Consider the following 26,522-nt stretch of genomic DNA (forward strand, 5'->3'; position numbering starts at 1 on the left):
AGGGTTTGCTCTGCTCCGCCCCCCCCCAGCGGCCAATGAGAGCCTCAGGGGGCGCGGCTTGTCGCTGTGCTAGCGGATTGGCCCTCAGCTCTGTCAATCCTAAACTTGAGGCTCCAGCGTTAGCGGAGAGAGGAGAGGGTGGAATAAGGAGGAAAGGGAGCGTGGGGGACGTGTGGTTGCCCAAAGAAGTCTTAAGAATTTTGCAATCAGTCTCGGCAAGGAGGCCTGGGTAAAGGGAGGGGTCAGGAGGCGTTGGGAACCGACCCAGGAGTTCCGGGCACCCATTTACCAGCTCAGCCTCGGCGGAAGAGCGGGTCCTGAAACGTGACGCCACGCCCACACAAGGAGAGTTTGCATATTTATGAGGGAACGCCGAGATCTTTGGAGGACCTTAGCCGTCTAGAGGGACCAGAACGCCTCGTTTCTAGCGCTTTTCCGTTTCCGCTAGGATATTGGCGGTTGGTGAGCATCATGGCAACCGTGGTAAGTGCGGCGTGCGGAGAGCGGAGGGGAAAACCCACACTCCCGAGTCGGAGCGGGAAGGGGACTGAGGACCTGGATCCTTGGATCTAAGGGAGGAGGGGCCTGGGGGTCCGGACCCCTAGATCTGAGGGAGGAAGGTGCTAGGGGCCCGGACTTCTGAGTCTAAGGGAGGAGGGGGCTGGAGACTGGACTCCTGGATCTAAGGGAGGAGGGTGTTGGGTGCCCGGACCCCTGGATCTGAGGGAAAAAGGTGCTGGGGGCCCGGACTCCTGAGGCTGAGGGAGGAGGGGCTGGGGACTGGACTCTTATTATCCTGGATTCAAGTGGACATTCAAGGGCTCAGTGATCAGATCTGACTACATCGTGTTATGGGAACTCCACCTTCCCATCTTCTGAGTGCAGTCAGCAGCCAGTTCTCCAGTCTTTTGCCCTGAAGTCTAATGAGGGTTGTATAAATGGCACCTGACTATAGGAGAAAGCCCAGGTGGGGACCTGTCTGTGTGCTTGAGAGCGTGAAGTTGCTTAGCCTTGAGCCACAAGAGTGTTGAGAACCTGGAGGGTGTCCGTGGGGATGGGGTTCCAGAGCTGTGGGATCTCGTCATGGAATTGTTTTGGCCATTTTCCTGTTGCAGCACCTCCTACTCCGTGTGGATGCTCAGTAAGTTATCACTTGAATGTTTGAATGAATGAGTGCATGTGAGCTCTGTAAAGGAGAGGCCAGCGGCACTGGCCCAGGCACCAAGTGCCCGCCCAAGAAACATCTGGAAGAAGAAAGGATGTGGCCTTAGCTTGGGGGTTGAACTGGGTTTCCAGCTACTTGGGTTCCCATAGCGACCCGGAGGGATGGGGGCGGGACTTGAGTCTGTGGCTGCTGCCATGGCAAAAGGGGGTGGGTAGGGAAGAAGAGGAAAGATAATGGCCACACTCCTGAGACCCAGTTCCCAGGAACATGGATGAACTGTTGGAAGTTTGAAAGGGATGGTGGGTGCTGAGTTTTAAAATGACCTCTGCTTAGGGCGCCGGGTGGCTCAGTCCGTTAAGCGTCAGACTCTTGGTCTCCGCTCAGGTCATGATCTCACGATTGGTGAGTTTGAGTTCAAGCCCTGCATTGGGCTCTCTGCTGACGGTGCTGACAGTGTGGAGCTTGCTTGGGATTTTCCCTCTTTCTCTGCCCCTCCCCCACTCACTCTCTCTGTTTCTCTCGAAATGAATAAATAAACCCAAAAAGCTTTTTAAATGATCTCTACTTCCATGGGGTCAGTGGACAGCGCAGCGTAGGAGAGGCTTCTCGTGAAACGGAAGGCCTTGTAGGACGCAAGTCTATTTGTGGTTGGGATCGTTAAGGGTTGGGATTTCTGGGGGCGCCTGGGTGGCTCAGTCGGTTGAGCGTCTGACTTCAGTTCAGGTCATGATCTCACAGCTTGTGAGTTCGAACCCCGCCTCGGGCTCTGTGCTGACAGCTCGGAGCCTGGAGCCTGCTTCGGATTCTGTGTCTCCCTCTTCTCTGCCCCTCCCTGGCTTGTGCTCTGTTTCTATCAAAAATAAATAAGCATTAATAATAATAAGAAGAAGAAATGCTAAAAAAAAGAAGGGGGGGGTTGGGATTTCTGAATCCACGTCCATTTATTGCCTCAAGTGGGGTCTGATGGGCTGTGTGGAGATGTGTGGGGGTCTAAACTCAGTTCCGGAGACTGAAGGCTCCACTAGGTTGGATGCCTCAGTCTCCTCTCCTGGTGGAAGAAGAGAGACCTGTAGGAGGGAAGAGGTGTTGGAGGCAGGTGACCGAGGCACTGGATCAACAGGTTGGCTTCTTAGGCTTTTCTTTCCTTATTAGAAATTGTGAGGGGCGTGTGCCTGGCGCAGTCAACGGAGCGGCAACGCTTGATCTCGGGGTCTTGAGTTCGAGCCCCACGTTGAGTGTAGAGATTACTTAAATAAGGTTTAAAAAAAAAAAGAAAGGAAAGAAGTTGTGAGACACTCCACTGTCTGCAAATAATACAGCCTAAGACCCGCCGCCCAGATTTTTTTTTAACAGCCTTATTGCAATATCATCCCCCTCCTGTACAAGTTGCCCGTTTTTTTTTTTTAACGTTTATTTATTTTTGAGACAGAGAGAGACAGAGCATGAACGGGGGAGGGGCAGAGAGAGAGGGAGACACAGAACTGGAAGCAGGCTCCAGGCTCTGAGCCATCAGCCCAGAGCCTGACGCGGGGCTCGAACTCACGGACCGCGAGATCGTGACCTGGCTGAAGTCGGACGCTTAACCGACTGCGCCACCCAGGCGCCCCAAGTTGCCCTTTTTAAAGGTATAGGTCAGTGTCTCTGGTGCGTTCACAGTTGTGCAATCATCACCTCCATCAGTTTCAGGACATTTTTCATCCTCCCCAGAAGGAAACCCTGTACCTCTTGGCCACGATCCCCCAGCCCTCCCGTACCCTCTGGCCCTAGGCCTCTAGGCCACCACTAATGTGCTTCCTGCCTCTGTGGGTTTGCTCATCCTGGACATTTCAGGCCAAGGATGGCACACCATCTGTGACCTTTTGTGTCTAGCTTCTTTCACTTAGCATGATGTTTTCATTTTTTTTAAGATTATTCATTTTGAGAGAGAGAGAGAGAAAGAGCAGGGGAGGGACACAGAGCGAGAGAGTCCCAAGCAGGCTCCATGCTGCCAGCACAGAGCCCGACGTGGGGCTTGAAATCACGAACCGTGAGATCATGACCTAGGCCAACATCAAGAGTCAGAGGCTCCACTGACTGATCCACCCAGGCACCCCAGAACTTTCTTTTTATGGCTGAATGCTATTCCAAGCGTGGACGTACCACGTTTTGTTTATCCATGCATCTGTTGACGGACATTTTGGGTTTTCCCAAGTAAATAAGTAAGCTTTACAAAAGCGTATGTGGCTCTTGTGGATAAGGCTGCCGTGGACACTTGTGTGAATCTTCTGGGCGTTCTCGAATTGTCCCGGAGAGGTATCTACACCTCTCTCTCCGCTATAGGACAAGAGATGGTGGCCGGCTCCTCTTTTCGGAGAGATGGCGATCCCAGAGGACTTGGTACTTGCTTGTTCAATGAGCTCAGCATTTCCGTACAGCACATCATTCACCCACCCCGCAAACACTGCACCCCAAGTGAACAAGCTAGATGTGGGCTGTACCCTTCGTGGGAGTCCCATCTATTGGAGCCGAGAACATTGATCTGACAGTCTCCCTCCTATGTGTGAGATCGCACAGGGAGATAGCAGGCTCCCAGAGGAGACCTTTTGTTCTGTCCGGACATCCGGAGACCCCAGAACTAGTCGGGCCTGGGCAAAGGACTCTGGGATGTGCACGTGCAAAGGCCTAGTGACACGATCCAGGCAGCGTAGCACAGGGGGCTGGGCAGTCGGGGGCCAGGCCACGTCCAGCTTGCTATTCCGCGTTCGTGTCTGTTATCAGGGTTGTGGGAGAGCGAGGGGGGCTTTCTTAACCACATAGTTCCTGGGCACCCAACAATGGGCTGAGGCCCCGGGGACAGAGGTGTGAACGAGACAGACACGGTCCTTGTCTTTCTGGAACTCGGTGTACTGTGGTCAGTCAACCAGCATTTAGTTGGTGACCAACGAGAAGGATGAGAGTGACAGGTGTGTGGGCTCTTGGCCTGCCCACGGGGAAGAGGCACGAAAAGGACTTCCTCCCAGGCGGTGGGCGGGAGGGACAGAGGAGCTGGCGAAAACGGGGACCGCGAGCACGCTTCTGATGTGTCTTCCTCCGCTCCCAGACAGCCACAACCAAGGTCCCAGAGATCCGAGACGTGACGAGGATTGAACGTATCGGTGAGTGAGCGTGGGTCACGAACAGGGACCTAGACCCTGCCTGCCTTCAACAGAGCCCTGCCCAGGAACCCTGAGAGGGGGGTGGCCTGCCTCCCACCCTGTCCCCCTGTCTGATGATGCAGAGAATCCCGAGTTGCAGAGTGGGCTCAGCAAGGCACGTGGGGGCCTAGCCCGGTTAGGCTCCTGGGCGTACCAACGTTTTGCTAGGAAATCGTAAAAGCGGGTGTTTGCTGAGCGCTTGCTGGGGTCGGCCCGTGCACCCCTCCCACGCTGTGCCATTAGTTCCGCGAGGGCAGGGACCAGCTCTGGCTCGTTTCTGGCTGTGTCCCCAGCAGCGGCCTCGGCAGAGTGGGCGCTCCACAGCTAACCAGCGCACGCGTGAGTTCCTGCCGAATTCTCTCGCTATCCCCGGAGAGGGTGTGTGGCGACCCTTATCCCATTTTTAGCTGAGGAAACCGAGACTCAGAGCAGCCAAGCCACTGGTCCTGGCTCGCGCACCGAGGAAGCTGTGAAGGCAGGAGCACGAAGCTGGGGTGCGGTGGGGCCCGCAGGGTGCAGCCACCAAAAAGTGCTTTACCTGCACGGAGGAGGCTGTACTCATTCTTTTAACTTGTATTTATTTTGGCGGGGGGAGGGGCAGAGAGAGAGGGAGACGCAGAATCCGAAGCAGGCTCCAGGCTCTGAGCTGTCAGTACAGAGCTGGATGCGGGGCTCGAACTCATGAACTGTGAGATCACGACCTGAGCCGAAGCTGGATGCTTAACCGACTGAGCCACCCAGGCGCCCCAAGACTATTCTCATTCTTTCATGTCCATTCACTCAGTGCCTACAAGAGAGGCCCTAGAAGCAAAGGCCCTCGTGGCCATGAACGTGGGTTCTGGAGGCCCGCTGCTGGGACCACTTCCGTTGCAAGAGGCTAGTTGCTCTTTGCCTCAGTGTCCTTATCTGCAAAATGGAGCAAAGGTAGTTAACCTCATCACTCAATAAAAGATTCCACGAGCACATGCATGTAACGTGCAGGTGCTGACACTGTGTTCAGCGTCCAAGTCCCAGGCGCTATTAGAGCTGAGGACCCAGTCGACACAAGCTGCCCTCAAGGTGCTTACGGTCTAGTGCTGGGGTCAACAAATCTTTTCTTAAAGGGCCAGACAGTAAATCTCTTCCCTGGGGAAAATATTCAGTTCTTCTGTTGCGAAGCAGTCACAGGCAGTATGTAAGTGAATGGGCGTGGCCATGTTCCAATGAAACTTTTTTTTTTTTTAATTTTTTTGAGACAGAGAGAGCATGAACAGGGGAGGGGCAGAGAGAGAGGGAGACACAGAATCCGAAACAGGCTCCAGGCTCTGAGCGGTCAGCACAGAGCCCAATGCAGGGCTCAAACTCATGGACAGTGAGATCATGACCTGAGCTGAAGTCGGACGCTCAACCGACTGAGCCACCCAGGCGCCCCCAATGAAACTTGATTTACAAAAACAAGTGACTGACCTCCAGGCTGTAGTTTCCCAGCCGGGGTCTGGTGTGCACCATTGAAATCCCACGTCTTTACCTCTTACTGGCCGTGTGATCTCGGGCAAGGAGTTTAATGTCTCTGGGTTCCCTCAAGTTCATGTTGAGGGCCTGAGGCGGTGACTGAACCCCAGAGGCACTCCGGGGTGATAATCACTGGGACTCACTGTTTCTCAGGGTTACACGGAACGAAATAAGAACCCTGTGAGGCCATTAGGCTATAAACACAAAATAATTGTGACCGCTTGCTGTCACGGGTAGTTCCTGATCTGATGATGTAGTTAGCCAGGTCTCGGTGATTCTGGTCCTGCTGTGCCGTATCCTAAGGGCAGCTCCAGTTTATTGAGCATTTACCACCACCAGCCATCCTCCCAGTGAGGGGGGAGACTCGGGCCCCCCATTTGACCAAGGAGGAAATCAGGGCTGAGGGAAGGAGCCCTTTTCCTCAGGCCACATGTCACCACGAGCCGGCTGGTAACCGTGTCTTCTGGTTCTTTCCCCCAACGCAGGCGCGCACTCCCACATCCGGGGGCTGGGGCTGGACGACGCCTTGGAGCCACGGCAGGTAGGGTTGGGGGCAGTGGGATGGGAAAGCTGATCCGTGGAGGCCTCAGGCGGGGAGGGCCACCTAGGCCCCTGGGGTGACTTAGGAGCTCCCGGAACTTTGGCTACTTACTGATAAAATTCAGCCACACGTAGAGATTTTTTTTTATTTATTTATTTTTTATCTTAATGTTTATTTATTTGTGGTGGGAGGGGCAGAGGGCAGAGACAGTGGGAGACAGAGAATCCCAAGCAGGCTCCATGCTGTCAACACAGAGCCGGGCACAGGGCTTGAACTCAAGAACCGTGAGATCATAACCTGAGCCGAAACCAAGAGTCAGACGCTTAACCGACGGAGCCACGCAGGTGCCCCTAGCGTCTGAATTGTCTGAAGATATTGGGGCGGAAAAGGCTTTCTTCCCTTTTCCCCAAGTCCTAGCTAACACCGTGCCCTTTCATGTCACTAGGCAGGAGGGGCCGGAAAAGGGGTTGCAGCCAATAGGAGGTAACCTGGTGTATTCTCGCCTCCCCCCCTGCAGGCTTCCCAGGGCATGGTGGGGCAGCTCGCAGCCCGGCGGGCAGCTGGGGTTGTGCTGGAGATGATCCGGGAAGGGAAGATCGCCGGGCGGGCGGTCCTCATCGCTGGCCAGCCGGGCACGGGGAAGACAGCCATCGCCATGGGTGAGAGGCCTCTCGGGGCAGGAGCTTTTCTGGTCTCTTACACAGGAAGATAATCCTTCCTGTGTAAATCAAGCTTGGGTTCAGCCACATTTAACCGACAACCCAAAATGGCGGGGTCTTAAACTCTCTGGTTCGTTCTCTCACATAGAAGAGTCTGAATGTAGGCCATTTAGGCACTCGCTGCCATGTCAGGGTCACCTCATGTTCCAAGAGGGTTGCCTAAGCTCCAGCCTTCGTGCCCATGCTCCCATGTAGGAGAAAGGGGACCTGCAGTGAGGGTGTACTTCCCTCCCTTTAAACGTCACTCCCTTTAAGCGGCTGCCTTTGGGCTCCCACACACTTTTGCTTCTGTCTTATTGACTAGAGCTTAATCGTCTGGTCACAACACGTCTCCACTGCAACACGCTGAGACATTAAAACATTTCTTGTGTTTGAATGTGAGCCATTGCTTCCTTAATAAAATGGGGGTCCAGGCCCTGGGCCAGACACTGAGGACACTTAGATGAGTAAGACCGAAGCCTTGACTTTTCGGGAGTTTCCATTCTGGGGACACAGTGTGCTGTGATGGACAGAAGAGACTCCTGGCCCTAAGGAGGGAGCAGGGGAGACTTTCCAGATGAATCAGGAGCACAGCTAAGACTTGCAGGATGCCGCGGAGTCCCTGGGACAGACAATAGGGAACAGGCTGTCCAGGCACCAAGCGTGGCCCACGAAAAAGGGACCAAGAAGGGTTCCCGCCTCCCATTGGTCAGAAAGGTTCAGTGACTTCCTGTCTGTGAGACGTGGCTCGGTGCTTGAAGTGGCTGTAAGAACAGCCCCACTGTCCTCCAGCCGGAGAGGAGACCCATCCTCGTGGTGGTTCCCGTGCCTCATGGTGGAGCCAGGACTCGAACCCGGGTCTGGCTTGAGCCCCCACCCTTAACTACCCTTTCAGCCCTCTTTTGGCCTCTACTCTTGCTCATTACCCCTGAGCCTGGAGGCTAAACAGATCCTGGAGATTGGGAGAGGGGCTTGGCCAGATTATAGGGTCAGGAGGTTGGCCCCCTGGGCAGCGCGACGGCTCTAAGTCGTCACTGGCTTCCTCTGCGTCTCCCTGACCACCCCCAGCGCCGAGCCCACCTCAACTACGCTCCTTCCCGAGGAGCGAGAAGAGCTGGGTTGACCCGAGTAGGTTTTGGGGACCTGGTGCCAGGCTGCCCCCACCTAACCAGGCCACCTCTTCCCCAGGCATGGCACAAGCCCTGGGCCCTGACACCCCATTCACAGCCATCGCGGGCAGCGAGATCTTCTCCCTGGAGATGAGCAAGACAGAGGCACTGACGCAGGCCTTCCGGCGGTCTATCGGGGTTCGCATCAAGTAAGCCTAGGACCCGGTGCAGGGCAAGAAGCCAGCTCCCGGTGGCCTCGGATGACCCTTGCCTTCTTCGGCTTGTCCTGTGCCCAAGGGCTCATGGGAGTTAGCGATTCCTGAGGGCCCGAGCGTTGGGCTCTCTTGATCACGCCCTTTCTCTGCCAGGGAGGAGACCGAGATCATTGAAGGCGAGGTGGTGGAGATCCAGATCGATCGGCCAGCGACAGGGACGGTGAGTCCGCTGAAGGGTCGGGTGGCGGCCGGTCCTGGCTGAGGTCAGCATCCATGGAATGTTCTTGAGCTGCGGGTTGGACCCCTCTGCGTGCCTACGGTAGGGGGTCAGTTGAGTTGACGGTTTATCCCATCTGTGAGCGACACCGTGAGCAGTTAAACCAAGTGGTGTCATGACAGAATCTCTGGAAGTTTCTCACCATGAATCCTTAATGGTTCAACCTAAGAACCTGTTCTGTGGCATCTGTACAGCTTAGAGCAAAAAGTTTTCCTATCCAGCTTACGTAGTTGTGATTCGCTGCCTTTTTTTTTCTTAAATTTTTTTTTTTTTTTTTTGAGAGAGAGAGAGAGAGAGCACACAAGCGTGTGTGCACAAGTGGCGGAGGGGGAGCCAGAGAGAGAAAGACAGAGGATCCGAAGCAGGTTCTGAGCTGACCGTACAGAGCCTGATGCGGGGGCTCGAACCCACCAAACCAAGAGATCATGACGTGAGTCAAAGTCGGACACTTAGCCAACTGAGCCCCCCGGGTGCCCCGTCATCCGTAGTCGCTCCCTTTTTATGAAGCTAAGAATTTTAACACTTTTGTCGTAAAAGAAAACGGATATAAAGAACCACGTAAAATAAGTGTGTAGTCTGGTAAGTTCTTCTAAGGCAAATACCCTTAAAACCACCATGAAGGGGCTCCTGGGTGGCTCAGTTGGTGAAGCATCGGACTCGTGATTTCGGCTCAGGATATGATCTCAAGGTTTGTGGGATCAAGCCCCACATCGGGCTCTGCTGATGGCACAGGACCTGCTTGGGATTTTCTCTGTCCCTCCCCCCCCCCCCCCTCTCTCTCTCTCTTTTTATCAAAAGTAAAATTTTTTTTTTATAAGTGGAGTCCTGCAGCATAAGTGACTTTTCGTGGCTGGCTTCTTTCACATGGCACAGTGTTTTTGAGTTTGTCGTTTTCTCTGGTTTGTCGTTCTCTTTTACGCGTTTAAGTGACAGTTTCTAGAAACATGCTAAACAAAAGGATACTTAGACATGCCTCAAGCCTGTTGACCTCACACAGAGTCACCTTCTGTCTCTGTGTCTTATACTGTGGACACTGTCTCTTGGTTGCTCATCGTTTTCAGGGGAAATAGATTTAAGATGTATAATTACATTGACTTGCACTTTTTAATTTTTTTTTTAATCTTAATTTTTTTTTGAGAGAGAGAGAGAGAGACAGGGTGCAAGCAGGGGAGGAACAGAATGAGAGGGAGACACAGAATCCGAAGCAGGCTCCAGGCTCTGCGCTGTCAGCACAGGGCCCGACGCGGGGCTCGAACTCACGAACCGCAAGACCATGACCTGAGCCGAAGTCCGACGTTTAACCGAGCCGCCCGGGAGCCCCAGTTGACTTGCACTTTTAACACCTGTCTGCAGTCTTCTAAATTAGTCCCATCCATTGGCAATTACATTTTGAATTTAAGAAATATGGTAGGAGGGTATGTGAATATAGAGAAAACTAGTCCCAAGATAGTTCTTTTTGTTTTGTTTTGTTTTAAAGTAAATTCTACCCCCAACATGGGACTGAAATGCACAACCCTAAGATTAGTCTCCATCGACTGAGCCAGCCAGGGGTCCTGCCCCCAAGATGGTTCTTTATAATTCAGTTTTTATTGGGTGGCTCAGTTGGTTAAGCATCCGACCCCGGCTCAGGTCATGATCTCACAGTTCACGTCGGGCTCTGTGCTGACAGCTCAGGGCCTGGAACCTGCTTCGAATTCTGTGTCTCCTCTCTCTCTCTCTCTCTGCCCCTCCCCTGCTTGTGCTCGCTCTCTGTCTCTCTCAAAAATAAACAAACATTAAAAGAAAAATGAAAAAAAATTCAATTTTTATTACAGAAGAAATACATGAATACATCCTCTCCTTAAACGTTTACAACAGTGGGGGGGGGGGGGCGCCTGGGTGGCTCAGTCGGTTAAGCACCTCTTTTTTGGTTTCAACTCAGGTCATGATCTCATGGTTTGTGGGTTCGAGCCCTGCATCGGCCTCTGCACTGGTAGCACTGAGCCTGCTCAGAGAGTAAGTGGGGGAGGGGCAGAGAGAGAGAGAGGGAGGCACAGAATCCAAGGCGGGCTCCAGGCTCCAGGCTGTCAGCACAGAGCCTGACACGGGGCTTGAACTCACGTACCGTGAGACCATGACCTGAGCCAAAGTCAGATGCTCAACCGACTGAAACCACTGAGGCGCCCCAATAAATAAATCTTTAAAAATAAAAATAAAGGCATAAAACCGAAATCACCTTTATCTCCCTCCTTAATCCCAACTCTTTTATCCTGCCACCTGTCCCTGCAGAAAGAACAAACTGGAAAGAAGAGACAGGTGGATCTGCTGGAAAAGCCTTAAAGACGTTGACTGTGTTATCTTGTGGGGAGGGAGTGTGGCGTTTTTGTTACCTTAGCTGTGTTTAGCTTAGCTCTGTTTTCTGGGTTTGTGATCAATAAAAAAAAAAAAACAAAAAAACAAAAACACCTGTTATTTGGATATGAAACAAAGAATGGGAGAGTGTGACCCCCATGTCGTGGGACCCCTAGTCCGTGTTGTTTTTATGGATTTGATCTTTTAGGTAGGTTGTTGGGTGTTTGCTTCCTGGGATTTTAGTCATCGGTTTCCTGAGGTGCAATTGACTTACAAAAGCTGCACACATCGAAAGTTTGCAGGGTGTTAGGACGGGGCGCCTGGGTGGCTCAGTTGGTTACGCGTCCGACTTCGGCTCAGGTCACGATCTCACGGTGCATGAGTTCGAGCCCCGCATTGGCCTCTGTGCTGACAGCTGGGAGCCTGGAACTTGCTTTGGATTCTGTGTCTCCCTCTCTCTCTGCCCCTCCCCTGCTCACGCTCTGTCTCTGTCTCTCAAAAATAAATAAATGTTAAAAGCAAATAAAAAATAATAATAAAGTTTGCAGGGTATTAAGTTTTGGCATACGTGTGTACTCACGAGGCCATCACCACGGTCATGACCGTGACTATATCCACCACCCCCAGAAGCATCCCTGCGTCGTGCCCATTTTGAGGCTGTGTTGGGGAGACATTGGGCCCCCTCTGAAACTCCTTGCCTGGCATGTCCCCCCTCTCAGGGCTCTAAGGTAGGGAAGCTGACCCTTAAGACCACGGAGATGGAGACCATATACGACCTGGGCACCAAGATGATCGAGTCCCTGACCAAGGACAAGGTCCAGGCCGGGTGAGCGGCGGGGGCTACGCTGGGTGGCTGGGGTAGGGGAGCTTGGGCCCTTTCCTGTCCTCACTCCTGCCCTTCCACCCCTCCACAGGGATGTGATCACCATCGACAAGGCCACGGGCAAGATCTCCAAGCTGGGCCGCTCCTTCACACGCGCTCGCGACTATGACGCCATGGGTTCCCAGGTAGGCCAGGGCTCTGGGGATCCCCTCGCTCCAGGCTCTGGGATGTTTGCATCTCCTCCCTCACCCCCGTGGCCCAGTACCACATGTCCCCGGCACTCCTGGTTCTTCCCTGTACCCTCTGGGACAGCCAGGGCCCTTCAGCGTAGCAGTTTGCTCGTGAAGGCCGAGGTCCTCCACATACCCCGGTCCTTCAGTGCTCTCGGATGCCCTAGCCGCGACTACCTCTTGGACCTGGGGTTTCTGGATCCTCAGCTCCATTTCAGGGATCCGGTCTCCCCGCCCCCCACCACCCCACCCCCAGACAGCCCCTCCGGGTCCCCCTTTCATGCTCTTCTCTGCCCTTGTCTCTCCCACCCCTCCCGGCCCCACAGACCAAGTTTGTGCAGTGTCCAGACGGGGAGCTCCAGAAACGCAAGGAGGTGGTGCACACGGTGTCCCTGCATGAGATCGACGTCATCAACTCCCGCACCCAGGGCTTCCTGGCTCTCTTCTCAGGTGGGGCCCCTTAGGGTTGCCCAATGGGGGGCACGCGTGTCCTGCCTTCACTTCTCCCTGGGGTCTCTGTCTCTGGTTCTCCTCCCCTCTGGGACGTTTCCCGGCCCTCCTGCCGCTTTGCCACTCCGGTCTTGGTCTCTCTTCCCTCTGTCCCTGGCGTCCCGTCTTTATCTTTGGCCGCCCTCCGGCCCTGGATCCCTGTCCCCTGACACTCCCGCTTCCCACAGGCGACACCGGGGAGATCAAGTCAGAAGTCCGAGAGCAGATCAACGCCAAGGTGGCTGAGTGGCGTGAGGAGGGCAAGGCGGAGATCATCCCTGGAGTGAGCACTGGGGGAGGGCAGGTGGCTTGCGGGCGGGGGAGGCGGGAGCAGAGAGGCCTGGGCGGTGGGTTTGACCCTCAGTGGCTCCCAGGTGCTGTTCATCGACGAGGTGCACATGCTGGACATTGAGAGCTTCTCCTTCCTCAATCGGGCCCTGGAAAGTGACATGGCGCCGGTCCTCATCATGGCCACCAACCGAGGCATCACCCGGTGAGCCCTCTCAAAGGCCCCCGGGGAAGCGGGATGCCCCGGGCGGTGGGTGTAGCCACAGGGCAAACAGGACCTGTTTGTTGAGCTCCCTGCCGGGACCTTGAACAAGGTAGGCAGGCAACTCCTGTTCCACGAGGAAGTCGAGGGACCCTGTTCTTTCTGTCTTTCTGTTTCTGTACCCTTTGCGGCTACGGTTCCCAAGCTGTGTGCCGGGGCATCCCCAGGACGCTGCAGAAAACGCACAAGTGCTGCGGGATGTTTTAAGTTTTTGAGGGAAGCACGGTGACCCGTGTTGGACACTGCATAAATCACTCCAGTTAGGTCACTTAGACCAAACTGCGTAATAGAACTTAATATTTCTTTGGGCCCTAAGGACACCACGGAAAAATTCTGGACGCACAAAGTGCCCCAGGTTCTGGTAAAGCTTGGAATGTCTGCCCTCGGGTGTTGCCACTACCCCTGGCCCTGGTGCTCTCTTGTCTGCCTTGTCTGCACGGGACGCCTTCTGAGACAGGCAGCAAACCCACTTGCTCCTCGTTATTTGCACGTGACCTATTTGGGAGCCTGCGTACTCTCCCTGAAATTTACTTGTAACTCCCGAGTCAGGATTCGTGGCACTGTTGTGCTCCTGTGCAGACGCGCGCAGGGTGGCAAAAAATTTGAGTCCCCTGATGTGGACGCCCCAGACTCAGGTCCGACAAGGTGACATTCTGCCTTCTAGTCTCAGCTCTCATGCTGCAAACGCGTGTTCTTTTTGTGATCTATTTATTGCCACGTTGTCACACTATATGCTCTTTGTTGGTGATGGCGTGTTTGTTTAAGTTTATTTTAGAGAGCGAGAGTGAGCAGGGCAGGGGCAGAGAGAGACAGAGAGAGGGAGACAGAGAGAATCCCAAGCAGGGTTTTCACCGTCAGCACACAGCCAGACGCCAGGCTTGAACTCATGAACCATGAGATCGTGACCCAAGAGGAAGTCAAGCGTTGGATGCTTAACCGACTGAGCCACCCAGGTTCCCCAAATAAGATGTCTTTAAACAGGAATTCGGCGGTGCCTGGGTGGCTCAGTTGATTAAACATCTGACTCCGGCTCAGGTCACGATGGCACAGTTTGTGGGTTCGAGCCCCACATCGGGCTCTGTGCTGACAGCTCAGACCCTGGAGCCCGCTTCGGATGCTGTGTCTCCTCTCTCTGCCCCTCCCCGCTTTGTGCTCTGTCCCTTGTCTTTTAAAAATAAATAAACATTAAAAAAAATGCGGGAACACATAGAACCAGGTTATATGTTGGTCGACAAAAGTATCGTGACCACATAGGCCCACAAGAACCTGACTGGATTTCCCCTAGAAGCAGGAGTTCATCGTTTGCTAATGAGCGTTTGCCCCACTATTCAGAACGTAACTGTCACGAATAACGAGGCCCCGCTCAGTTCCCTGGCACCTGCCATGTACCGGGCTTGTGCTGGGCCAGGTACAGCAGGGAACAGGACCGGTGCAGTCCCTCCCCCTGTGGAGCTGGGCGTCCCGCAGGGGAGTAGGACCTTGATCCAGTAATCCTGGACATAGACACGTAGCTAAAGCCACCCCAGCTCTACAGGGGCGGTGACGCAGTCGAGGGACGGCTGCCTGGTGGGTGGTGCAGCCGTGAGCTGAAGGTTAAGTGGTATTTGCCCAGTGAGTGGGCTGTGGTGGAGGGGAGGGGGTGGGGTATTCCAAGTAGAGGGCACAGAGCGCTGGGTTCTGGGTGCATCGTCCTGACAGCCCTCCCTTCCCCCTCCTCCCCAGGATCCGGGGTACCAGCTACCAGAGCCCCCACGGCATCCCCATCGACCTCCTGGACCGACTGCTCATCGTCTCCACCTCGCCCTACAGTGAGAAGGACACGAAACAGATCCTCCGCATCCGGTATGCACAGGGCCGCCTGGCGTCCTGGGGCGGGACTGGGCCGTGGGCCTGGGCGGCAGGGCCGACGTCCACCCTGTCTGGCAAGTGGGGGCAGCGAGGTCTGAGGAGGGGAGGCCTCTGGGCCTGCAAGCGGCTAGGCTGGGCTGGGCATCCAAGCAGTGGCCTCTGATCTGGGGGCTGGAGGGGGGGCCACAGTAGAGAAGGGAGGGCACGAGCCAGTGGCTGACCCTGCGGGGTAGGACCCTGGACGGGGAGGGTCTGGAGGCCAAGGACCTAGATTCCACGTGACCCCAGGACGCCCAGCAGAGCCCAGGGCGGGGGCAGGGGGAGCGGGGGGGGGCAGCCCCGGCTCACCCCTGCTCCCGCCCCGCCTGCCGGCAGGTGCGAGGAGGAAGACGTAGAGATGAGTGAGGACGCCTACACGGTGCTGACCCGCATCGGGCTGGAGACGTCGCTGCGCTACGCCATCCAGCTCATCACGGCCGCCAGCCTGGTGTGCCGGAAGCGCAAGGTCAGCCCGCCGAGTAAGCACGCGGGGGCCAGCCTGAGCGAGTGAACGGCGCGCTCACTGCTCCAAGGGCTGAGAGTGGGTCGTTGCCTTTAGTCCTAGAACATGCATTTGCAAAGGCGGGGCGGGGGGGGGGGGGGGGGGACTGTCGTCTGTCGAGTTTATACCTGTATCTCCCGGCCTGACACGTGGCAGGTGCCTAGTAAATGTCTGGCAGCTAGAAGTTAATGCCGTTCAGTCCATTTTACAGATGAAGAGACTGAGGACCGGAGGGGTTGGGCCCACAGCGGGGAGGTGGCCGAGGAGGGATGCGTGCTAACCCCATCCCCCCCGTTCCCACCGTGACCTACCAATCCGGTGGGGGGGGGGGGGGTGGGCGGGGGGGCACTGAGGTCTTGTCATCCCCTCTCAGGGCACGGAAGTCCAGGTAGATGACATCAAGCGGGTCTACTCGCTCTTTCTGGACGAGTCGCGCTCTACACAGTACATGAAGGAGTACCAGGATGCCTTTCTCTTCAATGAGCTCAGTGAGTGTCCCCTGCTGCCCCTGCCCCTGCCTGCCCCCCCCCCCCGCCCCCAGTCCCAGAGGGCTCAGTCCCAGCCCCCTGACCGCATGGCCTTCCTTCTCCTCACAGAAGGCGAAACCATGGACACCTCCTGAGCTGATGTGACCCTCGCCCTCCCTGCCCCCCCCCCCCCCCCGCTCTGTTTTCTATTGGAGTTCTGACACTGTGACTTTGTATAAAATGGTTCTGATATCGGACCCATACTGAGCCTGTGTGTGTGTGTGTGTGTGTACATACTCATACGCGTACCCTAAGCCTGACAAAAGACCATCAGAGTGCAGTTTGAGAAGCTTTTATTGGGAGGGGTAGAAAAGAGCGGCTGCTGGCTCCAGGCATTGGGGTGAGGGGTCCTTAGAGGAACAGGAGGCCCGGGAGTGGGGGGCGGTCACAGGCCAAGGGTTGGGCCCTGGGACCCCCACAGTCGGAGCTGCTGAGGCGGCAGGGCCCGCAGCGACAGCTGAGGGCCACGGGGAAGGAGACCACGGGGTCCACACCAGGCGGGCATCCGGGGAGCCGGACGGAGGCAAAGCGCAGTTCACGGTAGGTGCACACGGGCTGGGGCACAGGGGGCAGGGCCGCGGGCAGCACTCGCATCTGGAGGCCAGGGCCCAGATGCGCGGATGAGGGGGGCGTGGTCAGGCCCTCCCCCGAGCTCCGCCCGCTGTGCCCACCCCCCCCCCACCCCCGCCCCCCACAGATCCGGCATTGCAGCCGACCCTCCGCGCTCCTCCTCCCTCCCACGTGCCCAGCCCCTGCGGGAGGTGGGGGCAGGCCACCCTTCTGTCCAGGCTGCCATTTCCCATTTTCTGTGGGCCTGGTCCTCAGTGATCCACTCTGGAGCCGAGGTGGCAGCACCCATTCCAGGCCCCCAGCCGTCCATCCCCACCCCCGCAGCTCACCATGCTGGGGCAGTAGCCGGCACAGATGGTGGTGGTGAAGGTGACACAGACGGGGCAGGCCTCGTTCTCAGCAGCCAGGGTGGCGTTGATGGGCCGGCACAGCGGCCGCAGCGGCCCCCTGGATGTCCACACCCCACCCACATTCAGCAGCAGCCACAGCAGCAGCAGCCCCTGGGACAAGGCCAGCGTCTCAGGGCCTGCCAGACACCAATACCCTGGGCCCTTACCCTCCCATCCCTCACACGAACCCGTTCAGGGGCCCAGCTCCCCTGCCTGACGTCATCCATTCAGGGCCCATTCATCCCACTTGGATCCCCTGCCCCGATACTCAGGAGCCCCAGATCGTCCCAACCCCGCAGATTCCCACCCTCAGGCCCTGTTCCACCTGCTTCCTCCTGGCCGGAAGCCTGCTGGCTGTCCACACCCTTCCAGAAAGAAGCCGCCTCCATCAAGTCACAGGACTCTCCCTCTGTGCCAGCTGTGACCTGGATGGAGTTGCAAAGGGCCTCGGGGACCCCACAGCCTTACCTGGAGCATCTCCATTCTGGGTGCCTCCCCTATGATGTTTACCTGGTCTTATACTTGCAGGCTGTGGGGGCGGCAAGGCCACTGGGGGTGGCGGCATGATGGGGTAACCTGGACACTAATCCTTCCGGGGGCGAGAAACGGAAAAGGTCAGGGAAGTGTGCGGGAGTGGCTCAGTGGAGTGGCCCCTGCCCCCACGCCCCGAGAGGCTCCTGCTTCTCGGTGCGCCCAAGGTGAAGCTGACTTCACTGACTCAGTCGTCAGATGCTATGTCAGGTGCCAGCGAAGTCCTGTTGGGGTCATAGGAAGTAGGCTATGGGGAGACCCTGGCCTTGCCCCCGATGGCGTAGCCCCGCCTCCGCCCCTCAGAGTGGGAGCCAGGGGAAGGCTGGAGCTGTCCCTCCAAGGACCCTCGAATGGTGATCGGCTCAGACCTCAACCCCACTCCATCTGCCACACACTGAAAGCCATTCCTGTGCCACAGTCTAACCCCGGAGGGGGCGTGGCTTCAATACTGGATTCTGTGCTCAGGGGCGGAGTCCCACGTGTACGTAGACGTGCCTTCCCTCCACGAGGGGTAGAGCGGGAGCCCCATCTCCCGCACACTCGGGCCCCCGGAGCCGAACCCAGCAATGAGCACGGTTAAGGCTATTTTAACTCTGTCGTTGACTAAGGTAAACTCGCCCGCTGTGTCGTAGAGGGCGTGTCCCGCCCGCGAGCCCACAGCCCCAAAGTATATTCTCCAGGCTCAGCATCCATCCTCGTCCCCGACCCGGTCACCCTAGTCAGTCTCCGGTGGGATTCGTCCGGCTCACGTCTAGTGGGCGGGTCCTGGCCCCTGTCTCCCTCCCACGTGATGGGCGGGCTTCCCGACCATGGCCCCGCCCAGTGTGCCCTCCAGCCGGGGTCTTCCAGACTCGGCTCCGCCCCCGCCCGGGGGCGTGTTCTGGGCGGGGCCGGCGCTGCCGGCTCAGATCCCGGTCAGCTTCAAGCTGCCGTAGCTGGAGTTCTCAGTGCGGTAGGCTTGTGGCACGCTGTAGATGCCCGACACCGGCTTCCAGTGGGGGCCGCCCCAGGGCAGCTCCAGAGGGCAGACACGATCGAGCCGGAGGAGCGGGTGCAGCGGGGGTCTGTAGGACTCCTGAGCCAGAGACAACGCCCCACGGTGCGGCACGGCTAGCGTCGCCGGGCGGACGTGGGGCACGCGGATCCCTGGCGGCCGAGAGGAGCGCGGACGGGGCGGCCGCTGTGGGTCCCGTCCCCAGACCTGAGGCGTCTTCTGAAAGCTCCAGCAGGTCAGCGAGTCCTTGCGGGGATATCCAGACAACTCCTTCCTGTTGGTGGGGAAGGCAGGAGAGGGAAGGCACCGTTGGATCCTGGGGACAAGGCTGAGGTTCAGACCTCGGCTCCTGAGGAGCCTGTAGACGCGAACTCTGCGTTCCGAGGCGAGGACACCCTTGCAGGACTCGGGGACCCCTTATGAAGGATGGGAGTCGGGGATGCCTAGCCTCGATTCCTGGGCCCTCGAGGTCCTTAAGGGCCGGGAATCTAGAATTTTCGAATCCTTGGGAAAAAGTATCTGGGAACCAAAGCAGGTCCCGCCCGAGACCCTTGGAGCCCCGCCCCCGGTCCAGAACCGCATGTAGGACGAGCCGCAGGTCTCATATTCCTGAGAGCTGACACTAGGAATACCTGGGCGCTGAAAGAGGTAGGGGCTGGGGTCTGCACCTCTGGTTCTCGAGCGTGCTGGAACTGAAGACTGAGGTTACTGAGTCGGACAGGGGGAGCCGACGCCGGGGTTAGGTGTGCTGGCGGCGGTGCCGAGAGAGGACCCAGACTCACTTCGGATAGGCCCGGAAGTCCTTGGCCGAGGTGGTCAGATAGAGCTGATGGCGGTCCAGGACGCCCTGGTCAGATACCGTGAAAGGCTGGCCGGACAGCTCGGGGTTCTTTGTCCAAGGGATTAAAGCCTGCGGAGGGAGGATCGGGGGGAGGAGGGATGAAGCAAGGTTTCATACCCATCCCAAGCCCGGGGTCCCAGGCTCAGGATCCCTCTTCCTTGGATGAATCCGAATCCTTCCTGACCAGTCGCAAGCCAGAACGCTTTATCTTCGCTCCCCCAAATCAGAGCCCTTATGAGGGTTACTCCAAAATCCAAACACTTGAGGGTCGTCGAACATAAGGCCCAGCCCCCCCCCCCACCGCCCCCCAAAACTTTCCCAGCTCCGCCCCCAGACTCAGCTTCCACGTCCCGCCCCTGGAATTCAGTCGCAGGTAGGACAAACGTACCTCTTCGCTTCATCCTCTCTCTAAGGAAGCCTAGCGCCGCCTCCCGACCCGATCTGGTCTCAGAATATTCAAGGCCCGCCCCCACGCACCTTCCGCTCCGACCCCCGCCTCAGAACGCCCCTCCCTGCCCCGCCCCGGGATTTACTGGTCGCGGCCCCGGCTTCCGAGCTGAGATTTCGGTCTCAGTCCCCTCCTCCTTCTGGCCCCACCTCAAGACGTCCAAGCTCCACCCCCAGGCTCTGTAACCTGATTCCATTCCAGACCATTTAACCCCGACCCCAGACTCAGAATTCCCCGCCCCAGGCTCTCCTAGTCTGGTCCCAAGCCTCAAAGCCCCTCCGGCCCCTCCTCAGGCGCTACAGGCTCTGCCCCAAGGTGGCAGCGGGTCTTCTCCGCTACCTGGGAAGGGCCTCCGCGGTGGTGGTCCGCAAGCTCCAGGGGCTGGGGCCCGACGTAGAAGGTGGGGCTCCGGTCCGGGCCCGGCCGGCCGGTGTACTGAGCCCTCGTCTCACTGCACTGGTGCTCTGTGACCAGCGGGAGGCGCCAGCCGCGGCGTCTGAGCTGCGGGAAGGCGACGCGGGGACCCAACGTGAGGGTGCCTCGTGCTCCAGCGCGATACCCCCCCCGCCCTCCCCTCCCCCCACCCCCCGCGGACCTCTGCATCCCTGCACCTCACCTTTTCTCCTAAATCCTTGATCCCCACAGTCCGCGTGGGGTCCGAAGGCTCTGGGGCCCTGGGCTGTGCGTAGGGCCCGCCGTGGGTCTTGGGCACGGAAACCGAGCCATAGGTGGTCTCCCATCTGCTGATGACCTCGTCAAAATCCCAGATGTGTAAATCCTGCTTTGCGGCCGGGGGCAGGGGCTCCGCGACCGTGGACTGGGGACAAGGACGTCGGCTAAAAGGATTCAAGTCTGGCCCGCGAGCCCTGATCTCTCCCCGGCAGTCCTCAACCCTTTCCTCCCAGGCGTCCACGTTCGCTGGCCCCTCCTCTCTCAGACCCAGGACTCTGGGACCCTCCCTCCTCCTTCAGTCAGAGAGGAGCCCGAGCGCCCTATCCGCTTTTCTCTCAGCAGGTGTCTGGATCCCCAGGCCTCTCCTTCAGACACAGGAGTCTGGGCTCCCAGTCTCCTCCTGGCCAGGAACCTAGGGTCCTCTTACCTGCACAGTGGGCGGGGGAAAGGGAACAGATGGGATACTGTGGTGGGCGACACCACTGCTGGTGAGATGCCAGCTGGGCCAGGATCCAGGCACCTCGGTCCCAGAGATTGGGGACCATGGCAGACCATAGCGCACAGCCAGGGTCGGACCAGCCATGGTCCCACCCCTGTGGGGTAGCCCAGCAGGAGCAGGCTTGTTGTCGCTGTTGCCCCAGGTGACAGGACCCGCCCACCCTGAACCCAGCCAATGGAGGGCCTGCAGGTGTGTGGATGGTTGGATAGAATGAGAAAGAGACCCAGGCAACAAGTGACAGGGACTTGGAGAGAGGGGGCACAGAAACGCAAGAGAAGTGGAGGACAAGAGTCCCAGAGAGAGAAGGATGGCCAGAAAAGGGGGCGGAGGGGAAGGGGAAATAGATCAGAGTTTTAGGGAATCTTAGAGACACAGAGACCCTAGGTTGGAGGAGACAGAGGCCACCCACTGCCTCAGGGAACCCAGGAGAAACACCCCCCCCTCCCTTTCCTACAGGGTCCCAGCTCACTCAGCCCCCTCCTCCCTCTGCCAGGCCTGCCTACCTCAGGGGTAACGATTTCCAGACTTCCCCAGGGCTCTCCCTCCCTCCCCGCGTCTGCTGAAGGACTCAGCCTGGGCTTTGGCTTCGTGCGTCCTGCCTGCCTTTGATTTGGTTGAAAACTTCCACCTGGATATGGGGGTGGGTGAAGAGGGAGAGACCCACAGGCAAATACACAGGGAAATACTTAGCAAAAAAGGGAAGGGAGGCGATGTGGAGAGAGCTTTGAGGAGAAAGAAAAATGCACTCAAGAATGGGTGAGAGGCACTGAATGAGAAACAGAGGTAGAGAGCTACTGACCCAGAGACGAGAGACAGGAAGAGAGAGGTGGCAAAAAAAAAAAAAAAAAAAAAAAAGAGGGTGGGGAACCACAGATCTAGAAACACGGAGATGTAGAAACAGAGGCAGCCAGTCCCTGCCTGGCCCTGCCACCCCTACCCTTCCCAGGGGCCCAGTCTGGGTTGGTGGGGGATGGGAAAATTGATTCTAAAAGAATGTGTGTGTGTGTGTGTGTGTGTGTGTGTGTGTGTGTGTGTGTGTTAAGTCTTAAGATATGGACTGGTGATATATGAAGGGTTACCCCTGACTTCCCTTGGTACTTCCTCACTTTACAGGCCATTTCGTCAAGGCCTCTGCCTCCTCGGTCCCATTCTTTCAACCCCACTGACCCATTGTTCAGATGGGGAAAAGTGAGGCTACCTTCTGCAGCCTGGCACAGGGTCCCACTGACCCCCTCATTCAGGCTTCTGGGGCCACTTCTCCTTTTGGATTTTCCTGGCCCATTCACTGTCCACATGACCCCTGATTCCAGCCAGGAGTCAGGTCAATTGGTCAGAACCTCATGCCACACTCAAGCTGGACACTTCTAAGGTCTATTTCTTTCCCGATATGGGTACAAGTTGGGACAGAAAAGGGAGTAGAAACCTGACTCCAGCTTCCCAGTAGGGCCAAATTCTCCAGTCTCCTGACCTCCGGTCAGTCAACCCTGCTTTTGCTCCTTCTGTGACGGGTGGCTCACTACCTCAAAAGAGAACGTTCGAAGCCAACACTTGCCCCATGTGACCAAGTAAGATTTCTCATTCAAACCCGACCTCCCAGCTACTTGCCTATGTGTTCCAGTTTTTATGCTCCCCCACCCACTTCTTGACAGATCACTTCCTCGTCACTCTCTCCAGGGTGAGCAAGATGTCTTCTGAGATCAAGTGGTTAGCAACTGAGAAGCCAAGGGCCTCTGATGGTCGAATCCACTAGAGTTGATCTGACAAATTGTGTATTAGCGCTGATAAACAGTAGACACTCGGCAAAATTGGGCTATTATTATCATCATCATTACCCTCAAGTTCATCCAGGAGAACTCCTACTCATCCTTCAAAACCCCATTTGGTTCCACCACCTGTCTGGCATGGATTGAGCTCTCAGAGTCAGAAAGCTGTGATTGTGTGACCATTTCACAAGTTCCCAAACTGAGGCCCGGAGCGGTCAGGCCACCCCTGAGGTCCCTCGGGATCCAGCCGTCTTCTTCCTCTGCCTGCCCAGTTCCTGGGCATGGGACTCAGGCCCGACCAGTCCGGCTGAGGAGCGTGCAGACGCAGGCAGTGTCAATTCGAATCCATCGCCAGCCTACACGGCCCTGGGCATCAGCGGTCAGTGCCCGCACGTAGGACTGCTTGGCTTTGCACTCAGATACCCAGTGCCTCCGGTCCACACCCCGGCAGCCCCCTCCTCCCCCACCGGGGCCACCTTCCTCGGTGCTGTCAGCCTTGCAGCGGGTCTCGAAGAAGTACTGGCGGAGGGGACTGCCACCAGCCGCGGGAACCTCGCCCAGCACCTCCACCTCACGCCCACGCAGGTCCACGGCCGTCCGGCGGTCTGTCACCCAGCCGCTGACCGCATCGCACACAGCCAGCTCTCCCCGGCGATTTGCGGGTGCTGTCTCGCTCGCCCCTCGCCGGCTGCGGTTGGCAGGGCGGCCTGCTGGCTCCCCAAAAGCCCCGGCCTCCAGCAGGAAGAGCAGAGGGGGCCCGGCGGGGGTGCCCCTGGACAGGACTACTCGGGGGGACAGGAGGTCCCACTCAGGGGCTAGAAAGGGGGGCAGTGGTAAGGGTGGGGGGTGGGGCTCCATTGGAACGCTGGGGAGGAGGAAAAGGAGGAGGATGGGGAGGGAGCAGGAAGGGCTGAGGAGCATCTCGCTGAGCACCTGAGGACGGAGGGGAGAGCCAGCATTAGAGATGGGGTAAAAACTGAGTAGGGGACGGGGGACAGCAGTTGGGAGCTCCAGGCGGACCTGGATGCCAGAACGAGGGGGAGGCCCTTGTTCTAGAACCTTAGGAGGGGGACCTTATACTCTAGGACTTAGATACTGCCCAGCTTCTAGATTAATCATAATTGTTCTACTACTATTGCTAATAATAGCCAACAAATCAACGAACGGAGAAACACAGGCTGAGAAGTGAGTGACTTATACCAGGCCACACAGCCAGCAAATACCAGAGGTAGGACTTGGGCCCCGTCGGAACAACTCCATTCTGCCTCTTACCTCTACACCCCCGAAGAACCCTAAGTCCGGCAGCCTAGAGGAGGTTGGAGGTCTCAAAATGCTGAGACAGGCCATGTTCTGGAATCCTAGCAAGACCCAAGTTCAGCTCAAAACTGCCACTGAGAAGGCGAGACATTTCCTCTGCTACGCGGGGCCTCAGTTTCCCTGTCCCAGAAATCGGCCAGGGGCTGGGAGATAGCGGTGAGGGCGTGGATGCTTCAGTTTTTCTGCAATATTCTGGAAGTCTCTGGTTCTGGGAAAGAGTGGTGTGGAGGGGACTGGGAAGCAGCAGGTGGTTACCAGACCTGTCAGCACCTCCTCCACCTCCAGGCTCCAGGGCTGGGGGCCCCCAGGCTCTGGGGGGCCCCGGTGGGGGACACAGGTGGTCCCCTCCTTCCTGACATCTCAGGAGAGGGTAGGGGCAGCCACCTAGGGGAAGAAGGGAACAGGCAAGTTATATGGGCAAGTGGGGGGAGGGGACGCGAACACTCCCCTTCTCTGTGTTCCTCTTAAAGTGTAGGGTACCCAGGAGTCAAGGCCGCGCCCCCTTCCCTGGGGCCCCTTCCCTGACCAGGTGATGGCTCCTGGCTGGGATGGGAAGCAGATGGGGGAGGTGTGGGGAGGGGCGAGGAGGGCGGTGGGGGAGGGGTGGGAGGGGTAGGGGAGGCTGGAAAAGATTACATCCTCCACGGCCCATTCATCTCCCAGACAGGGCGGGGGCGGTGCTCGTCTGGACACCCGGGTCCCTGAGGGCCCACGCTCAAGAAGCCCTGGGTCCCTGAGGCTGCTTCCTGGAATGTTCTATCCTCACAGGACAGGCCAGGGCCCGTCCGACACTTCTATTGCACATACCTGGAGTGGCTGCCTGCTTTGGCTCGGAGATGGGGAAATGGAAAAAGGGGTGTGAAGGGACCCGACCACGCTGATCCAACCTGGACCCGGAGTGTAGATCCCCAGCTACCTCCTCCCTCAGACCAGAAAGTCCTAGCTCCCAGCTCCCACCTCCCCTGATCAGACCCTAGAGCTCTGGTTCCCAGCTGCCTCCCCTTTTTCACGAGTCCATGATCCCCAGCTCCCTCTCTCACATGCAGGGGTCCGGGAGCCCCGCGCCCTCCTCCCTCGGACCAAGGAGTCCAGACCCCCCCCGCCCCCCAGCGCCCTCCTCCCTCGGACCCGGGAGTTCTGGAGTTTAGGACCCTCCTCCCCAGGGACCCCCGAATACGTACTCCCAGGCCCCTCCTCCCAAAGAAGATTTAGGCCGGGGGGTCTGGTCTCCCGAGACCCTGACGGGGGCGAGCGGCTGCATGGCTGGAGCACTTCGCTCCTGCCTCAGTTTCCTCCGCCAAGCCCCGCCCCCGCAGGCCCCGCCCCCGTCCCTCCCTACCCGGGGGCAGGGCGACCCGGACGCCGGAATCCCGGGGGAGGAGGCGCCGAGGCTCTCACCTGGGGCGCCCTCTTCGGCTCCTCGGCTGCCCCTGGCGCGGCGCGGCTCCTCCTCCCGCTCGCTGGCTGCGGGGACGCCCGCTCGCCCGCCGGCTCCTCGCTGCACACGCTCCGGAGGGCCCGGGCGGGGGCGGGGGCGGGGCGGCGCCCGACGGCGGAGGAGGGGCCGGGGGATCCCGCCTTCCACACGCGTGCCGAGACCTCGGGAGCCCGGCCTGGCTCGCTCAGCTCTTGGCCCGCCTCAGCCCCGGGAGGCCAGGCGCCAGCCCCCTTCTCCCTCAGCCCCGGCAGCCGGGACCTCCCCCCCCCCCAGCCCCCTCCTCCCTCAGACCCAGGAGTCCCGGCCCCCAGCCCCCTCCTCCCGCAGAGCCAGGAGCCCTGACCCCCAGCCGCCTCTCCGTCAGACCGGGGATTCAGGTCCCCAGCCCCTCCTCCCTCAGGCCCAGGAGTCGGGACGCCCAAGGCGGTCCTCCCTCAGACCCAGGAGTCCTCACCCCCAGCCCCCTCCCTCCGCAGACCCAAGGCTCCTGACCAGCAGCTCCCTCCTTCCTTAGAGCCAGGAGTCTGGGCCTGAGATTCCCTTGCCTTGTGCTGCCAATTAAGTGTCAATCCCTGGGCAGATTCCCCCCCTCTGCTCTCATCCCCACTTTCCCAGGAGCTCCAGGCTAGACATTAACCAGCTGGACTTGGGCAGCGATAAGGCCCGAGGCCCAGGGAGACAGTGGATATGGGGGAGCTCTCCCACAGAGTCCTGTCTGCTGGAATTTCCTGGGTGGGGACTGGGGAGAGGGTCTGTCCTGAGCTCAGATAAGAGAAATTCAAGGTATTCTAGGGCACAGAGACAGCCAAGGGTATGACTTGGGAACACGATGACCTCTGCCCAGAGAAAGAAAATGAATAGTGAGGGACAAAGGGAGACATGGGAAGGGCACATAAACAGAGAGAAAGGAGGGACAGAAACCCAGAGAGAGAAGACCCAGAGAGAGAAGGGGACAGAATCCCAGAAGGGGGACGGAGACCCGTTGAAAAGAGAGAGACCCTAAGACAGACTGAGGTCAGACAGAGTCCTGGGACCAGCAGAGCCCTTCACCC

General features: G+C 58.0%; 4 protein-coding genes across 7 annotated transcripts; 1 reads left to right on the forward strand and 3 right to left on the reverse strand.

Annotated features, from left to right (window-relative positions):
- The first annotated feature begins 111 nt into the window (after nt 1-111).
- On the forward strand, nt 112-16,205 carry RUVBL2 (RuvB like AAA ATPase 2). Of its 2 annotated transcripts, none has more exons than XR_008293827.1 (15): nt 112-483; nt 4,245-4,299; nt 6,315-6,370; nt 6,888-7,029; nt 8,257-8,386; nt 8,546-8,612; nt 11,720-11,826; nt 11,915-12,008; nt 12,380-12,503; nt 12,731-12,825; nt 12,917-13,035; nt 14,815-14,934; nt 15,316-15,458; nt 15,855-15,969; nt 16,078-16,205. XR_008293827.1 is itself a non-coding variant. In XM_053211145.1 (15 exons), exons 1-15 carry the CDS (start codon nt 472-474, stop codon nt 16,101-16,103), a joined length of 1,392 nt encoding a protein of 463 aa, XP_053067120.1. In that variant the 5' UTR covers nt 112-471; the 3' UTR covers nt 16,104-16,205. The 2 variants fall into 2 exon arrangements, 1 of the variants encoding a protein (XP_053067120.1); XM_053211145.1 differs by having other exon boundaries at nt 15,316-15,445.
- Nucleotides 16,206-16,245: 40 nt separating this feature from the next.
- On the reverse strand, nt 16,246-17,532 carry LHB (luteinizing hormone subunit beta). The gene is made up of 3 exons (XM_053210101.1): nt 17,478-17,532; nt 16,908-17,155; nt 16,246-16,602 (listed from the first exon to the last, which is right to left on the reverse strand). The coding sequence occupies exons 1-3, from the start codon at nt 17,530-17,532 to the stop codon at nt 16,360-16,362; spliced, it is 546 nt and encodes a 181-aa protein (XP_053066076.1). The 3' UTR covers nt 16,246-16,359.
- Nucleotides 17,018-21,392, reverse strand: LOC113593455 (uncharacterized). Of its 2 annotated transcripts, XR_008293828.1 has the most exons (6): nt 20,881-21,392; nt 20,398-20,598; nt 20,121-20,282; nt 19,275-19,402; nt 17,978-18,766; nt 17,018-17,722 (listed from the first exon to the last, which is right to left on the reverse strand). XR_008293828.1 is itself a non-coding variant. In XM_027038034.2 (5 exons), the coding sequence occupies exons 1-5, from the start codon at nt 21,034-21,036 to the stop codon at nt 18,403-18,405; spliced, it is 1,011 nt and encodes a 336-aa protein (XP_026893835.1). In that variant the 5' UTR covers nt 21,037-21,392; the 3' UTR covers nt 17,018-18,402. The 2 variants fall into 2 exon arrangements, 1 of the variants encoding a protein (XP_026893835.1); XM_027038034.2 differs by having other exon boundaries at nt 17,018-18,766.
- Nucleotides 21,393-21,794: 402 nt separating this feature from the next.
- NTF4 (neurotrophin 4) lies at nt 21,795-25,743 on the reverse strand. Of its 2 annotated transcripts, none has more exons than XM_027038036.2 (3): nt 25,431-25,743; nt 24,293-24,416; nt 21,795-23,648 (listed from the first exon to the last, which is right to left on the reverse strand). In XM_027038036.2, exon 3 carries the CDS (start codon nt 23,634-23,636, stop codon nt 23,004-23,006), a length of 633 nt encoding a protein of 210 aa, XP_026893837.1. In that variant the 5' UTR covers nt 23,637-23,648; nt 24,293-24,416; nt 25,431-25,743; the 3' UTR covers nt 21,795-23,003. The 2 variants fall into 2 exon arrangements, with proteins under 2 accessions (XP_026893837.1, XP_026893836.1); XM_027038035.2 differs by lacking the exon at nt 25,431-25,743 and adding an exon at nt 25,214-25,363.
- Nucleotides 25,744-26,522: the final 779 nt, after the last annotated feature.

The sequence above is a fragment of the Acinonyx jubatus genome, chromosome E2 (assembly GCF_027475565.1).
Source record: "Acinonyx jubatus isolate Ajub_Pintada_27869175 chromosome E2, VMU_Ajub_asm_v1.0, whole genome shotgun sequence".
Classification (NCBI taxonomy): domain Eukaryota; kingdom Metazoa; phylum Chordata; class Mammalia; order Carnivora; family Felidae; genus Acinonyx; species Acinonyx jubatus.

What these genes read in the sequence shown, in the direction of transcription:
- RUVBL2 (XM_053211145.1), top strand. An exon ending in ATCGGCCAGCGACAGGGACG is followed by an intron (nt 8,613 to 11,719) that starts GTGAGTCCGCTG and finishes CCCCCCTCTCAG; the next exon opens with GGCTCTAAGGTAGGGAAGCT. An exon ending in CTTTCTCTTCAATGAGCTCA is followed by an intron (nt 15,970 to 16,077) that starts GTGAGTGTCCCC and finishes TTCTCCTCACAG; the next exon opens with AAGGCGAAACCATGGACACC.
- LHB (XM_053210101.1), bottom strand. Translation starts at nt 17,532, where the DNA reads ATGCCGCCACCCCCAGTGGCCTTGCCGCCCCCACAGCCTGCAAGTATA. An exon ending in GCCTGCAAGTATAAGACCAG is followed by an intron (nt 17,156 to 17,477) that starts GTAAACATCATA and finishes GCCCCTGAACGG; the next exon opens with GTTCGTGTGAGGGATGGGAG. An exon ending in CCGGCTACTGCCCCAGCATG is followed by an intron (nt 16,603 to 16,907) that starts GTGAGCTGCGGG and finishes CCTGGCCTCCAG; the next exon opens with ATGCGAGTGCTGCCCGCGGC.
- LOC113593455 (XM_027038034.2), bottom strand. Translation starts at nt 21,036, where the DNA reads ATGGCTGGTCCGACCCTGGCTGTGCGCTATGGTCTGCCATGGTCCCCA. An exon ending in TCAAGGATTTAGGAGAAAAG is followed by an intron (nt 20,283 to 20,397) that starts GTGAGGTGCAGG and finishes GCCTTCCCGCAG; the next exon opens with CTCAGACGCCGCGGCTGGCG. An exon ending in GACTTCCGGGCCTATCCGAA is followed by an intron (nt 18,767 to 19,274) that starts GTGAGTCTGGGT and finishes CCCCACCAACAG; the next exon opens with GAAGGAGTTGTCTGGATATC.
- NTF4 (XM_027038036.2), bottom strand. Translation starts at nt 23,636, where the DNA reads ATGCTCCTCAGCCCTTCCTGCTCCCTCCCCATCCTCCTCCTTTTCCTC.